At 41.1% G+C, this 15,110-nt stretch overlaps 3 gene segments (V, D, J or C); all 3 read left to right on the top strand.

Annotated features, from left to right (window-relative positions):
* The first annotated feature begins 513 nt into the window (after nt 1–513).
* On the top strand, nt 514–1,290 carry LOC131919024 (T cell receptor alpha variable 22-like). The segment is given in 2 exon segments: nt 514–565; nt 734–1,290. Coding segments are annotated over 2 exon segments (609 nt in total).
* Nucleotides 1,291–10,209: 8,919 nt separating this feature from the next.
* LOC131920025 (T cell receptor alpha variable 13-1-like) lies at nt 10,210–10,849 on the top strand. The segment is given in 2 exon segments: nt 10,210–10,261; nt 10,421–10,849. Coding segments are annotated over 2 exon segments (468 nt in total).
* A 1,941-nt stretch (nt 10,850–12,790) lies between these two features.
* LOC131919023 (T cell receptor alpha variable 9-2-like) lies at nt 12,791–13,286 on the top strand. The segment is given in 2 exon segments: nt 12,791–12,839; nt 12,952–13,286. Coding segments are annotated over 2 exon segments (384 nt in total).
* Nucleotides 13,287–15,110: the final 1,824 nt, after the last annotated feature.

Raw genomic sequence — 15,110 nt, 5'->3', positions numbered from 1 at the left:
TGAATTCAACAGTGTATTTATTCTCTAGCACAAATTGCACTCCTTTAATGAGTTTTTTTTTATAAGAATTTTCATACAACTGATTTCTCAAATTCTGTCAAATTATGGAATTTAAGAAATGGCTTACTCTCTCTGTCCTTTTATGCTCTGTGATGTGCGGAGACTTCGGCTCTTACCTGATATATCATCCCCTCCTCTCAATTTCTCTCAAATGTCTCTTACTTTAACTGTTACAAACAAACAAACAAACAAACAAACAAACAAACAGGACAACCCAACCAACACTCTTTAGTTTCAAGCTGTAGGTGGCATGACTTCCTGCTTCCCTTCGCTGTGTTCATCCACAGCTTGTGAGGTCTCACTGGGCTGCTGTGGGTGTGGTTTTCTATCAAGATGAAAGAGCTCAGATTTTATTGGTGCTCAGTGGGTGAGGGAGAGCCTGCTGCTTGTTGAAACTAAGCTAGACACGGTCTGGAACTGGGGTGAAGGAGTCTCAGCAGTTTGACAGGATCCATGGAGAGGAGCCTGGGAGCTGTGCTGGGGCTGCTGTGGGTGCAGGTTTACTGTGAGTTGTGGCTCTCCCAGATGGGTTAGGGGTGTTCCACAGCTCCAGTGGGAGGAGCAGAACAAAGCTGACCCAAAGCTCCTCATGGCTGTCTCCCGGGATATCTGAAAGTGTGGAAACTAAGGAAGGACTGTCTGTCATATGATTTGTTTTCCTTTCTCTGAGCAGGGGTCAGAGGGATGCAGGTGGAGCAGAATCCTCCAGTTCTGAGTCTTCTGGAGGGAGCCGGTTCTGCTTTGAGATGCAATTTTTCTACCACCACGAGCAGTATGCAGTGGTTTCGGCAGAATCCCGGGGGCAGCCTACTCAGGGTGTTCTTCATGGCTTCAGGAACAAAGATGAATGGGAGGTTAAAGTCAACATTCGACTCCAAGGAGCGCTACAGCACCCTGCACATCAGAGATGCCCAGCTGGAGGACTCAGGCACCTACCTCTGTGCTGCTGATGCACAGTGCTCCCAGCAAGCCTGCAGCCTGGCCCCAAACTGCAGCTGGGTGTGCAGCTACAGCCCTGTCACAGGGAGACTCTGCAGGAGGCTTTGCACAGCTGTGGGGTTTCCAATTTATGCTGTATCTCTGTCCTCTCCACTAACACAGACAGTTCAGGATTGCTGTTTCACATCATTGCACCCTTTCCTTACAGATTCCCGTTTTCAGGAAGAAGTTCTCATGAAGAGTACTGGGACAACTGACAAAGATGACAAGGTTCACAGTACTGTCAGGTAGATCCACTGCACAGGGTTCACTGCTCTTTAATTATTGTTCTACAAAGGCATCAAACAGAGGTGCTGTTCAGGGAACAGAAAAGAAATGACCCAGTGTTTCAGTAAATTGCAGATCTTTCAATTATCCAGAAGAATGGGACTTTTATTAGTTTTTTTTTGAGAATTTCATACAATGCACTTTGATCATATTCAGTTCTCTACCAGTTCCTACCAGTTTCACCCTTCGTCCTTACTTTCCAGCTTTTCTCTCTTTGTTTTTGGGAAAAAACAAAACCTTCAAGTACTGTGTGTGTTGTCCTTACCTCATGGATGTGTGATCTTCGCTGGAGTGGGGTTGGCCTACTGGGGCCATACCCTTAAAGAAAACAGATTCTTCCTCTCTTAGTAACTATCAGATGTCAACATGTCCTTTTTTTAGGGGTGGGACTCTCTGTTCATGCTGCCATGCTGGAATTTTGTGTATCCTAGGCTTGTGTAGGTTTGTGTGTGCTATTCCAACTGCTTTGAGTTCATATAAATTAATTTTCCTTATATTTGAAGTCAATGATAAAATTCATCAATAAGTATCCTCAATTACATCTAAATTATATTGGTTTAAATGAAAATTAACTGCGTGGGCTCATATATTTGCATGCTTTGTCCTCAGTTGATGAACTGTTTGGAAAGCATTAGGAGGTGTGGTTTTGTTGGAGGAAGTGTTGGAGGAGGTGTGTTACTGGAAGTGGACTTGAGGTTAAAAAGCTCACACCAGGCCCAGTGTCTCTTTCTCTGCTTGCTGTCTACTGATCAGGATGTAAAAACTCTCAGCTACTTCTTCAGGACCATGCCAGCCTGTTGCAATGCTCCCAGCCATGATGATAATGGACCAACCCTCTGAAACTTTAAGCAAGCCCCCAATTAAGTTTCTTTTATAAGGTACTTAGTCACCCTGTCTCTTTATACCAATAAACAGTAACTACGACACAAATAATGAAGCCATTCTTTATCAGATTTCCACTACTTACAAAAAATATCTGAGAGAATAATATTTCATAAAATATAAGTTTATGTTTACAATAAAAGAAGACTTACACAAAACTCATTTGTATTAGGAGTTAAATAATTTTAGAAACAGTGTTCCACTACAATCATCAAACCTAGATTTAATAAAGTCCGTGTCTTCAACTATTCATCAGATGTGTCTGCTGCTTTTGCACAGTACAAAATACAACTGTAAGAGCCCAAGTGTCAGCTTTGTCATTTCCCAAATTCAGAAAATGTCACATGTTCATTTCGCAGTTTTACATTTCTGAGGAGCACTTGACATCCTCCGACTATACAACTTGAAAAGGAAGTTCCTAAAAGAATAACATTTTAAACACTAGTGAGTGAAATTGTACAGGGTCATGCTAGAAAAGTCACAGGATATCATATATCATTGCACCCAAACCCAAGATACACTAACAGAGCAATGTCAGTATTTTTATTACAATTTTATTATTTTTGAACTTTTTTCTTTTAAAATTAAATTTTCTATTCATTTTACCTACCAACAACAGATCCACTTCTCCTCCCTCCTCCTGGCCCCAAGGCTCCCCCCAGCCCACCTCCTCCAAGGCAAGGTCTCCTGTGGGGAGTCAGCAGAGCCTGGTACATTCACTTGAGGCAGGTCCAAGCCCCTCCTCCCTGCATCAAGGCTTCCAAAGCTGTCCTACCATAGGCACTGGGCTCCAGAAAGCTGGCTCATGAACCAGGGACACATTGTGTTTTGTTATATTCTTTCCTGTCCCTAAGTCCTCCCAGATCCTCCTCATCTCCTTACTTGCCCAGCTCAACGTTCTCTCAGATAATCCACAAAACCCAAAAAAATAAGACAAAGACAACTTCCCTCCAAAGACAAAACATCCTCTCTCCAAAGACAAAAACCCACTACAGCATAACAACAACAACAAAAAGAACAACAACATACACACAAGCATGTTTGTGTTGGTCAACTACTGAACTTGGGGTCTGTTCTGAATGTGGCTAAAATACCAATTGTCACTCCACTGGAGATAACTGATTTCCTCTCTCACAGCAGGTATCAATGGCAAAAGGTTTCTGGGTTAGGGATGGGACTTTGTGTCTGTTTCTCCATCTCTGTGCTGAGATTTTGTGTGACTTGAATTTGTTCAGGTTTTGTGTACACTGTTACAGTCTCTGTTAGGGTGTATTTGCATCAGCAATGTCTATTAGAGAATATTGTTCAGAGACACGTAGATGTAGTGTAGTGAATTCAGAGTGGTTATGGTAGTGCTGGCCTGTAATCTCAGCACTTGGAAAGCTGAAGCAGGAAAATTGTAAGTTAGAGGTCAGCCTAGATTTCATAGCAAGATTTATCTTAATTCAGTGAGATGGAGTGTGTCAGCTCATCCAAAAGTAAGTGAAATCCAAGGAGTTATGCAGAAATGGTTCTGTTGCACCCTAACTTGACACTATCTGAATGCATTCTAATCTTGGACCAGCCTTTCTACAATGCTCTCTTAGGGCTTGTGTTGTACATGTATCAGTTGTCATAGGCACCCAACTGTAGCTTAGGCTTGCTTTAGCCAGCTTTATTTTTAACTTAAATTAACCCATTTTCATTAATCTATGTACTGCCCCGAGGCCTGTTTACCTCATGTATGTACTGTCCATCTTGCTATCCTGCTTCCTTCATGTCTGGCTTTCTGGCCAGCCCACCCTGGATGGCTCTCCTTCTATTTCTCTGTCCTTCTCTCTCTAGAAACTAGATTCCTCCTCCTACTTATTCTCTCTGTCTGCCAGCCCCACCTATCCCTTTTCTGCCTACCTATTGGCCATTCAGCTTTTTATTAGACCAATCAGGTGTCTTAGGCAGGCAATGTGAAACAGCAACACATCTTTACATAATTAAACAAATGCAGCACAAACAAATGCAATACATCTTTACATCATTAACAAAGGCAGAGGAAACAAATGTACACACCTTCACATAGTTAAAGTAATAATACTCCATAGCATAAATAAATGTAACACATCTTTATGTAGTTAAAATAATATTTCACAACATCTGTGTGCCTAAGGATAAGCATTTAGAATGTGGTTAGGGATTATACTGGCTTAGGAAAATGGCAGTGCGAAATTCTCTTTTAGAGTTCTTCCTATCCAGCCACGGATGTTTGGTGAAGCTGACATTACCAGGTAGGAATTCTCTCCCATTGAGTTAGCTATGAGTCCAATTCAGTGGTTGTTGGTTACCTCCAAGACAGAAGTGACACTATTGAAGATTTGGATGCTGGTCATTGTTGTGGCTCTTAGGTATTACAGCTGGATAGGACTATTGACTGCCTTTTTCCTTGGCTGGTTTCAGAATATCTCTGGATACTATGAGAGTCCTCAGGAAATAGACTCCTAGGTCAGTTATAGCCCATTCTTCCAAGTCCTATATCCAAAGTGTGTAATATTTTTAGGAATAGGGACTTGTCCTCAAATCTTTGATACAACTAAAGACAATAGCAATAGTCTATGTTGTTTTGGGAGTCCTGTCTTGGATTGTCCTGACCAAAAATTGAAATGAGGTTTCTCATGCTAGGTGTTATGCTAAACAGTCTATGGTTCTAGGGGAGCATTATCACCCCAAGTAGAATAACATCATTTTGATTATTTATTTATGTATACACACACACACACACACACACACACACACACACACACACACACACACATATATATTACATTAATTTGGGGTAAATAGAAAATAATACGTTTTCCTGTGACTTTTTGAAACACCCTGAATGTTATTTATCCCTCCTCCCTCCCTCTCCCCCTACACTGATCTCTGTCCTCACTCTGCATTTAAAGCCCCCTTCACTTTTCCCATTTCCACTTCATAGAAACTGTGTCCTGCTATTGATTTTTCTAGAGCTTCTTTTTCCCATACCCTCTTAGTCCCTGTTTACTGTCCTGGGGTTCATCTAGGTAATTCCCATTGGAGAACATTTCTATATCACTGGTGGGTTTTGTGGGGGTGGGGGTTGCTTTGCCTTTCATAATGCTTGTGTGTTTGTGATATGGTGTAGGCATGTAGACTTCTTTCCCTGTGTCTGATATTGTAGCTTGTCTTTGTTGAGTAGAATTTGGTTTCTGTTTTTGCTGTTGCTCAGATCAGGTTGGTTTCAGATGAAGTTTGAAGGGTTGATATGTCAGTCCTTCAAATAGAGATACCAATTATTAATGTGAGGGATGAGAGTGATTCTAATTCAATGGTTATCAAGAAAGTATGTGAAATGAAGACACCACATATCCAAACCTATGGGACACTATGAAAGCAGTACTAAGAGGGAAATTCATAGCACTAAACGCCCACATAAATAAGCTGGAGAAATCTCACACTAGTGACTTAACAGCACACCTGAAAGTTCTAGAACAGGAAGAAGCAAAGTCTCCCAGGAAAAATAGATGCCAGGAAATTATCAAAGTGAGAGCTGAAATCAATAAAATAGAAACAAAGAGAACAATACAAAAAATTAATGAACAAAGAGTTGGTTCTTTGAGAAAATCAACAAGATAGACAAGCCCTTATCCAAACTAACCAAAAGACAGAGAGAGAGCATCCAAATCAACAAAATCAGAAATGAAAAGGGGGACATAACAACAGACATTGAGGAAATCCAGAGAATCATCAGGTCATACTTCAAAAACCTCTATTCCACAAAACTGGAAAACCTAAAAGAAATGGATAATTTTCTGGATAGTTACCACATACCTAAATTAAATCAAGACCAGATAAACTATTTAAATAGTCCAATAACCCCTAACGAAATAGAAACAGTCATTAAAAGTCTCCCAACCAAAAAAAGCCCAGGACCAGATGGTTTCAGTGCAGAATTCTACCAGATCTTCAAAGAAGAGTTAATACCAATACTCTCTAAATTGTTCCATACAATAGAAACAGAAGGAACATTACCAAACTCCTTCTATGAGGCTACAATTACCCTGATTCCCAAACCAAACAAGGATACAACCAAGAAAGAGAACTACAGACTGATCTCCCTCATGAAGATTGATGCAAAAATACTCAATAAAATACTGGCAAACAGACTCCAAGAACACATCAAAACAATTATCCACCATGATCAAGTAGGATTCATTCCAGGGATGCAAGGATGATTCAACATACGAAAGTCTGTCAATGTGATACACCATATAAACAAACTCAAAGAAAAAAACCACATGATCATCTCACTAGATGCTGAAAAGGCATTTGACAAAATCCAACACCCCTTCATGATAAAGGTCTTGGAGCGATCAGGAATACAGGGAACATACCTAAACATAATAAAGGCAATTTACAGCAAGCCAACAGCCAACATCAAATTAAATGGAGAGAAACTCAAAGCAATTCCACTAAAATCAGGAACGAGGCAAGGCTGTCCGCTCTCCCCATACTTATTCAATATAGTACTTGAAGTTCTAGCCAGAGCAATAAGACAACATAAGGAGATTAAGGGGATACAAATTGGAAAGGAAGAAGTCAAGCTTTCCCTATTTGCAGATGACATGATAGTATACTTGAGCAACCCCAAAGATTCCACCAAGGAACTGATACAACTTATAAACACCTTCAGCAACATAGCAGGATACAAGATCAACTCAAAAAAATCAGTAGCCCTCCTATATACAATGGACAAAAAAGCGGAGAAGGAAATCAGAGATACATCACCCTTTACTATAGCCACAAATGACATAAAATACCTTGGGGTAACACTAACCAAGCAAGTGAAGGACCTATATGACAAGAACTTTAAGTCCCTGAAAAAAGAAATTGAAGAAGATGTCAGAAAATGGAAAGATCTCCCATGCTCATGGATAGGCAGAACTAACATAGTAAAAATGGCAATCTTACCAAAAGCAATCTACAGATTCAATGCAATCCCCATCAAAATACCAACACAATTCTTCACAGACCTGGAAAGAATAATACTCAACTTCATATGGAAAAACAAAAAACCCAGGATAGCCAAAGGAATCCTGTACAATAAAACAACCTCTGGAGGCATCACGATCCCTGACTTCAAGCTGTACTATAGAGCTACAGTAATAAAAACAGCTTGGTACTGGCATAAAAACCGACATGTGGACCAATGGAATCGAATTGAAGACCCTGACATTAATCTGCACACCTATGAACAAATAATTTTTGACAAAGAAGCCAAAAGTGCACAATGGAAAAAAGAAAGCATCTTCAACAAATGGTGCTGGCAAAACTGGATATCAACATGTAGAAGGCTGCAAATAGATCCATATCTATCACCGTGCACAAAACTTAAGTCCAAGTGGATCAAGGACCTCAACATAAACCCAGCTACTCTGAACCTGCTAGAAGAGAAAGTAGGAAGTAGTCTTGAATGCATTGGCATAGGAGACCACTTTCTAAATAGAACACCAGTAGCACAGACACTGAGAGAAACAATCAATCAATGGGACCTCTTGAAACTGAGAAGCTTTTGTAGGGCAAAGGATACGGTCAACAAAGCAAAGCGACAGCCTACAGAATGGGAAAAGATATTCACCAATCCCACATCTGACAGAGGACTGATATCCAGAATATATAAGGAACTCAAGAAATTAGATATCAAAATGCCCAACAGTCCAATTAAGAAATGGGCTATAGAACTAAACAGAGAATTCTCAACAGAGGAAACTCAAATGGCTGAAAGACATTTAAGGAATTGCTCAACATCCCTAATCATCAGGGAAATGCAAATCAAAACAACTCTGAGATACCACCTTACGCCTGTCAGAATGGCTAAGATCAAAAACACTGAAGATACCTTATGCTGGAGAGGATGTGGAGCTAGGGGAACTCTCCTCCACTGCTGGTGGGAATGCAAGCTTGTACAACCACTTTGGAAATCAATATGGCGCTTTCTTAGAAAATTGGGAATCCATCTCCCCCGAGATCCAGCTATACCACTCTTGGGCATATACCCAAGGAATGCTCAACCACACCACAAGAGCACTTGTTCAGCTATGTTCATATCAGCATTGTTTGTAATAGCCAGAACATGGAAACAACCTAGATGCCCTTCAACTGAAGAATGGATAAACAAAATGTGGTGCATATACACAATGGAATACTACTCAGCAGAGAAAAACAATGATATCATGAGGTTTGCAGACAAATGGATGGACCTAGAAAAAATCATCCTGAGTGAGGTAACCCAGACTCAGAAAGACAAACATGGTATGTACTCACTCATAACAGGATACTAGATGTGGAACAAGGATGACTGGACTGCTACTCACATCACCAGGCAGGCTACCTGGAAAACAGGACCCCAAGAAAGACACAGGGATCACCCAATGACAGAGAAGTGGAATGAGATCTACATGAACAGCCTGGACATGAGTGGGGGTAGTGAAGGGCGAGGGTCGAGGGAAAGAGAGCTTGGGTGAGTGGGAGATCCCAGCTGGATCAACAACAGAGAGGGAGAACAAGGAATAGGAGACCATGGTAAATGAAGACCACATGAGAATAGGAAGAAACAAAGTGCTAGAGAGGCCCACAGAAATCCACAAAGATACCCCCACAACAGACTGCTGGCAATGGTCGAGATACAGTCCGAATTGACCTACTCTGGTGATGGGATGGCCAAACACCCTAATTGTCGTGCTAGAAACCTCATCCAACTACTGAGGGATCTGGATGCAGAGATCCATGACTAGGCCCCAGGTGGAGCTCTGGGAGTCCAATTAGCGAGAATGAGGAGGGTTTATATGAGAGAGAATTGTTGAGACCAAGGTCGGATAAAGCACAGAGACAAATAGCCAAACAAACGGAAACACATGAAATATGAACCAATGGCTGAGGGGTCACCAACTGGATCAGGCCCTCTGAGTGGGTGAGACAGTTGATTGGCCTGATCTGTTTGGGAGGCATCCAGGCAGTGGCACTGGGTCCTGTGCTCATTGCATGAGTCGGCTGTTTGAAACCTGGGGCCTATGCAGGGTCGCTTGGCTCGGCCTGGGAGGAGGGGACTGGACCTACCTGGACTGAGTCCACCAGGCTGATCTCAGTCTGTGGGGAAGGCTTTGCCCTGGAGGAGATTGGAATGGGGGGCGGGCTGGGGGGAAGGTGAGGGGGATGGGAGGGGGGAGAACAAGGGAATCTGTGCCTGTATGTAGAACTTAATTGTATTGCAAAATAAAAATTAAAAAAAAACAGACAAAAAAAAAGAAAGTATGTGAATAAACCTCAGGTCTATGTCTGTGTGCTGGTGCAAAAGCTGTTCAAGTCCAGCTTTGCCTTGGAATGTGGGGATGACACACAGAGGTTCTTGGCAACTTAGCACTCTAGGTTGGTATGAAGCTGTAGGTCCCAAAGTAGGCTTTCAGGGAGTGTGGGGAAGATGTGAGTGGATGGAGATCTGGAGCTCTGAACTGGCTGGGCTTGTGCACAGGAGGTATAACCATGGGTAGTCCTGGGAATGTGAAGATTGAGTGGGATATTGGGGATCTCGATCACTCACCTATCAGACTGGTTCACAGAAAATGTAACACAGCTAAGTTCAACAATGTGGTCCTTACATGGGTGAGCAGGAAGTTTGTGCTCTCACTTGGCTGAGCAGGTGCACAGTCTGTGTGAGCACAGCTAAGTTGGAAGAGTGAGGATGGCAGAGGTGGGCGGAATCTTTCCTAATAAGAAGAAAATGAACTAGATTTCTGCAGTTAGAAATCTGACCACAGGGTGGCAGTGCACCTCAGCTGATGCACAGAAAGGACGTCTTAGTGAATTCTAAATGAACAGGTATTTTCTTATTGGCTGGGCAAATAACTCAGCATGTATGATTGTTATAACAACAAAAGGCCAATTGGAACTTGCTAGATACCTGATTGGCTAGAGAACAAGCACCTACAACTGATCCTAGTGGGAAGCGCAATGAAGACAGCTGTTCATGCTTTATTCATTTTCTTCTGGATGCAGATGGACTGTGAGTTGAGTAGTGTAAGATGACTGGGTATGTTAGTGGGAGGTCTGTGGGTGTTCAGAAGAATTGTTCATTTATGTTTTCTCTATTTACTACAGGAAAAAGATAAGGAAGCATAATGACTTGACAACCTTTCTCCTTTCTCTCCATCTTTCTGCATAGGGGAGAGCAGAGGCAAGCAGGTGGAGCAGCATCCTTCCACCTTGAGTGTCCAGGAGGGAGACAGCGTTGTCATCAACTGCACTTACATAGACAGTCTCTCAGTCTACTTCCCTTGGTATAAGCAAGAGCCTGGGAAGCATCTTCACTTCATCATTGACATCTGGTCAAATGCAGAAAGAAAGCAGAACCAAAGACTCACCCTTCTGTTGGATAAGAAAGCCAAACACCTTTCCCTGTACATCACAGCCACGCAGCCTGCAGATTCAGCCATCTACTTCTGTGCAGCAGATACACACTGCTGCCCAGGCACCTGCAGCCTGTCTTCAAACCTGACACCAGGGCTGGAGTGGCACCCTTTTTGCTATGTCAGACATTCTAAGACAACATTTGTCACATTGTTTGAGAGTCGAAACTAACATACAGATATTAAAAGTACATATGGTAAGTAGCCCATGATGACCCAGAAAGTTTAGATTATATTCTTGATTTATCTTAATGGTTATTTAAAAATTCATATTTATTGTATATATTAAGCATATATTATTCACTATGAAGTCTTGGTTTAAGTAACAATGGAAAATGAATAGTTTGGTGAGTAGTCACACAGAGTAACATTTGAAGTAAAGGGTAAGCTTTCATCTCCTTTCTGTGTGAACTGATTCTAGCATGTCCATGTGTGTGGCAATCCAAAAGCTCTGTATAACAGATTCTTACAGGAGTTGCTGATATTCTGCTTCAAAAACCATGCTGTGGCCCAACTGTGCTTAACGATCAACCTGACAAGCAAGTCATTCCCACTGCTGCAATAGTGACCTGACGATTTGTAGGGGTAACAAACTACTTTCTCCTGGGATTTGAGGCCTGCTTTGTAGGAGGATGTACATATGCAGTATGTCAATCTGTACAAAAGTGTAAGGCTGTAAAATTGTAAAAATAAAAAAGAATGAAGAAAGAAAATGCTGTTTTAATAAATGATTCTACATCTTACATAGGAAAACAGTGTGAACAACACATTCTGAAGCAACTACAGATGTTGTAAGTGAGGAAAATCAAAGTGGGCTCAACATTCATTACCTTGAACTGTAAGAGACAAAGGTTCTGAGCCAAAGACTGTCATTTACAGATTATATTTATAAGTTAAAAACAACAATTAGGAAACAGACGTGGACAGAGGTGAGAAAGAATAGCTTTGTGAGATGACAAATTCTGTCACTGAGGAAAAATGAGTAATACCAAATTAAAGAACAAGGAGCTTCCGCAGAAACATGGCAGCCAGGAAAGCCAGACTCATGAGTGGAAGCTTTGACACTTGAAGGAAGAAGCCTTTCTGAAGACACTTATATGAGCTGGATGCTTGGAATGCCCTTATCAGGTCTTCAAGGAAGAGTCACAAATGTCTCCCCAATCCCAAATGATAGTCAGTTTTATCTTTCCCAGCAGCATGCACCACTGGTCACAATGACATTTACAGAAAAGAGTTAACAAAATGGTCATAGCCTACATTTGATGTAGAGCATGGCACAGCATGTGAGTCCTGCATGCCAGTCACAACTGCTTCCTTTGTTGTGGTTGTCCTGTACATTTATTTTCAAACCTTGTTTCAAGACACCAATGATCTTCTAAGTAAATGGTAAGGCAAACCCATTATTTCAAATTTCTAGAAGGTCAAAAGAACATATTTTAATCCATTTCATAATAATTTTAAGAAATTTTAAGGATTTATTTATTTATTTTATGCTTATGAGTGTTTTGCCTGCATTTGTGTTTAGGTATCATGTGTGTTCCTGGTGCTCATGGAGATCAGAAGGGAGTGTCAGTTTCCTTGGAACTGGAGTTATGTATGGTTGAGAACTACTATGTGTGTTCTGAGAGTCAAACCTGGGGCTTTTGTGAGAGCTACGAGGCCTTTCAAGTGCTGAGCCATCACTTTAGGCCTGTATAATACCTTAACACAAATTCAAATATGTGAATATGAACTGGTAAAATCTACTTCTTGCCTTTAATTTATACTCTGGTAAAAACTAAACCGAGATCCCATCAGTTGCTCTACTATAAAACTTTCATGTCATGTTGAATAAGAATGAAAACATTGAATATATTAATAGCCATTGCTTATATCCTTTATATTGACAAGGGTCACTTGACTTCTGACATGTGTCTGGCAAATGGTGTTGAGGATAAGAGCACATTTCTGCCTTCTGGGAGGTATGCAAGAGACACTAGTTTAGTTTCTGTCCACCAGGGGGAGGAGTTTCCTGACACAAGATCATCATCTTTGTGAATTATAAGTTTCCCAGGTTCATCATTTGATGCCATTTCATCATTTCTTCTTGTGAAGAGTTAAGAACATTATTGTGGGTGACACTAAAGATGAATATTTCCCCATCTTTAGTGACTGTGATGCTGTTGTTTGTGCTTGGTAAGTGAACTGACTTAAAATTTGCACTCTTTCTTCTATGATGTCAGAAAAATATTTAATCATCTAAGAGCTTTGTCCTTAATGTGAAACAGGTATCCTCTTCTTCCTCCAGGGAGGACCCGTGGAGATTCAGTAACCCAGAAACAAGGTCAAGTGACTCTCTCAGAAGATGACTTCTTATTTATAAACTGCACTTATTCAGACACAGGGTACCCGACTCTTTTCTGGTATGTCCAATATCCTGGAGAAGGTCCAGAGCTGCTTTTGAAAGTCACAACAGCTAACAACAAGGGAAGCAGAAGAGGGTTTGAAGCTACATATGATAAAGGATCCACCTCCTTCCACTTTCAGAAAGCCTCAGTCCAAGAGTCAGACTCGGCTGTGTACTTCTGTGCTCTGAGTGACACAGTGTCACAAACTGCAGGGGGAGCTGAGCACAAACTCTGAGAAACAAAAGAAAGCATGACTTCTGATCATCTGTTTTTTGGACGACTGTTTTCCACACAGTCTGTGCATTGTGCCTCAATATTTCTCTGGCTGTTCAAAATCATACAAATGGTCAGAGCAGAACAAGAAGTAGATGTTACCACAGCTGGATTTCATAGGGGAAACTACAAACCTATGACATCAGTGGATCCTCATGGAGGGTCACAGTGATTTCACAGGAGATGCAGGGAAACAATAGTGGTCAGTTGTCTTGGTCTCAATAAACAAGTTATTGTCTTCATATTGTTGCATGTCACCTTTGGCTCAAGTTATTCACAGAAAGCTAAATATGGCAGAAAAAGTAGCATCTAGATAATACGTACATAATGCTATGGCAGGAGAGGCTATCAGAGGTCTACAGCCTTCCATACAGCAAGATCTCTAATAAAGAAATATTAGTAGAAAATATTGAAAAAGGGGACACTTTTGACCCAGGTCAAAAGCACAGAAAATATTTTAAACAAGGTTGGTGATCTTCAGAGTTTCAATATCACTCCTCTTCTATAAATCCAAACCCTAGTCTCATCCCAGCCCAGGAGCAGACTACCTGCTGTGGCCTCTCTTCCCTCTTTGCCCCCATTACCAGAGCTCTAAGCTGATCTTGATTACACACCTTGATTTCTTCACTACTGTGGATCTCCTCACCCCACCCCTCTTTTAGTCTATTTCCATGCTTCAGTGTCAGCACCCAGTAGCAAGAAATTCATTTTATTTGGAACCCTAGGGGCTACACCTGGCAGGATATCAGCCTACCAGGCAACCCACAGCCACCATGTTCTCCTAAGAACCATAGAGGGCAACAGAAACCAAAGAACAGAACATGCATCCAATAAAAACAAGAGCAGATATCAGCACTAGGAAGTACAGTGATTCCAAACCCAGATGCCTGGATTCCAGTATAAAAACAATCAGCCGGGCGGTGGTGGCGCACGCCTTTAATCCCAGCACTCGGGAGGCAGAGCCAGGCGGATCTCTGTGAGTTCGAGGCCAGCCTGGGCTACCAAGTGAGTCCCAGGAAAGGCGCAAAGCTACACAGAGAAACCCTGTCTCGAAAAACCAAAAAATAAAAAAAAATAAATAAATAAAAATAAAAACAATCAATAAAAGCCACATGGTATGTCTCCGCTAAAGCTCAGAAACCCTACTGCAATAGGCCCTGAGAAATTCATTATAGCTGAAACATATGACAAGCACTTCAATATAGATGTTATGAATATATTAGAGGTCTTGAAAATGGAAATGAATAAATCTCTTAAAGAAATCAATGAAAACACAAACAAGCAATGGGATGAAATGAGAAAATTATGTCAAGATTTGCAAGTGGAAATAGAATCAATAAAGAAAATAAATAGTGAGGGAAAAGTGGAAACCAAAAATTAGTAACTCAAACAGGAAGCTCAGAGGCAAGCCTGATCAAGAGATGATAAGAGATGGAAGAAAAAAAATCTCAGCTAATGACAATATGAGAGATGACATGGATACCTTGGTCAAAGAACATATTAAATCTAAAACTATCTAGGTACAAAACATCTAGGCTACTTTGAAAAGACCAAATAATAGGTATAGAGGAATGGGAAGAAACCCAGGTCAAAAGCACAGAAAATATTTTAAACAATATCATAGAAGAAAATTTCCTCAATCATAAAAATGAAGATACCTATAAAGGTATATGGAGCATACAGAACAGTAAATAGGCTGGACCAGGAAAGAAAGTCTCAAGGAGCATGATTTCCAGAACAATTAATGTACAGAACAAAAAAATGAATATTAGAAGGTACAAGGGGC

The sequence above is a fragment of the Peromyscus eremicus genome, chromosome 9 (genome assembly GCF_949786415.1).
Source record: "Peromyscus eremicus chromosome 9, PerEre_H2_v1, whole genome shotgun sequence".
Classification (NCBI taxonomy): Eukaryota; Metazoa; Chordata; class Mammalia; order Rodentia; family Cricetidae; genus Peromyscus; species Peromyscus eremicus.
Note: the sequence above shows the minus strand (reverse complement) of the source record. Positions and strands in the feature narration are given on the sequence as shown.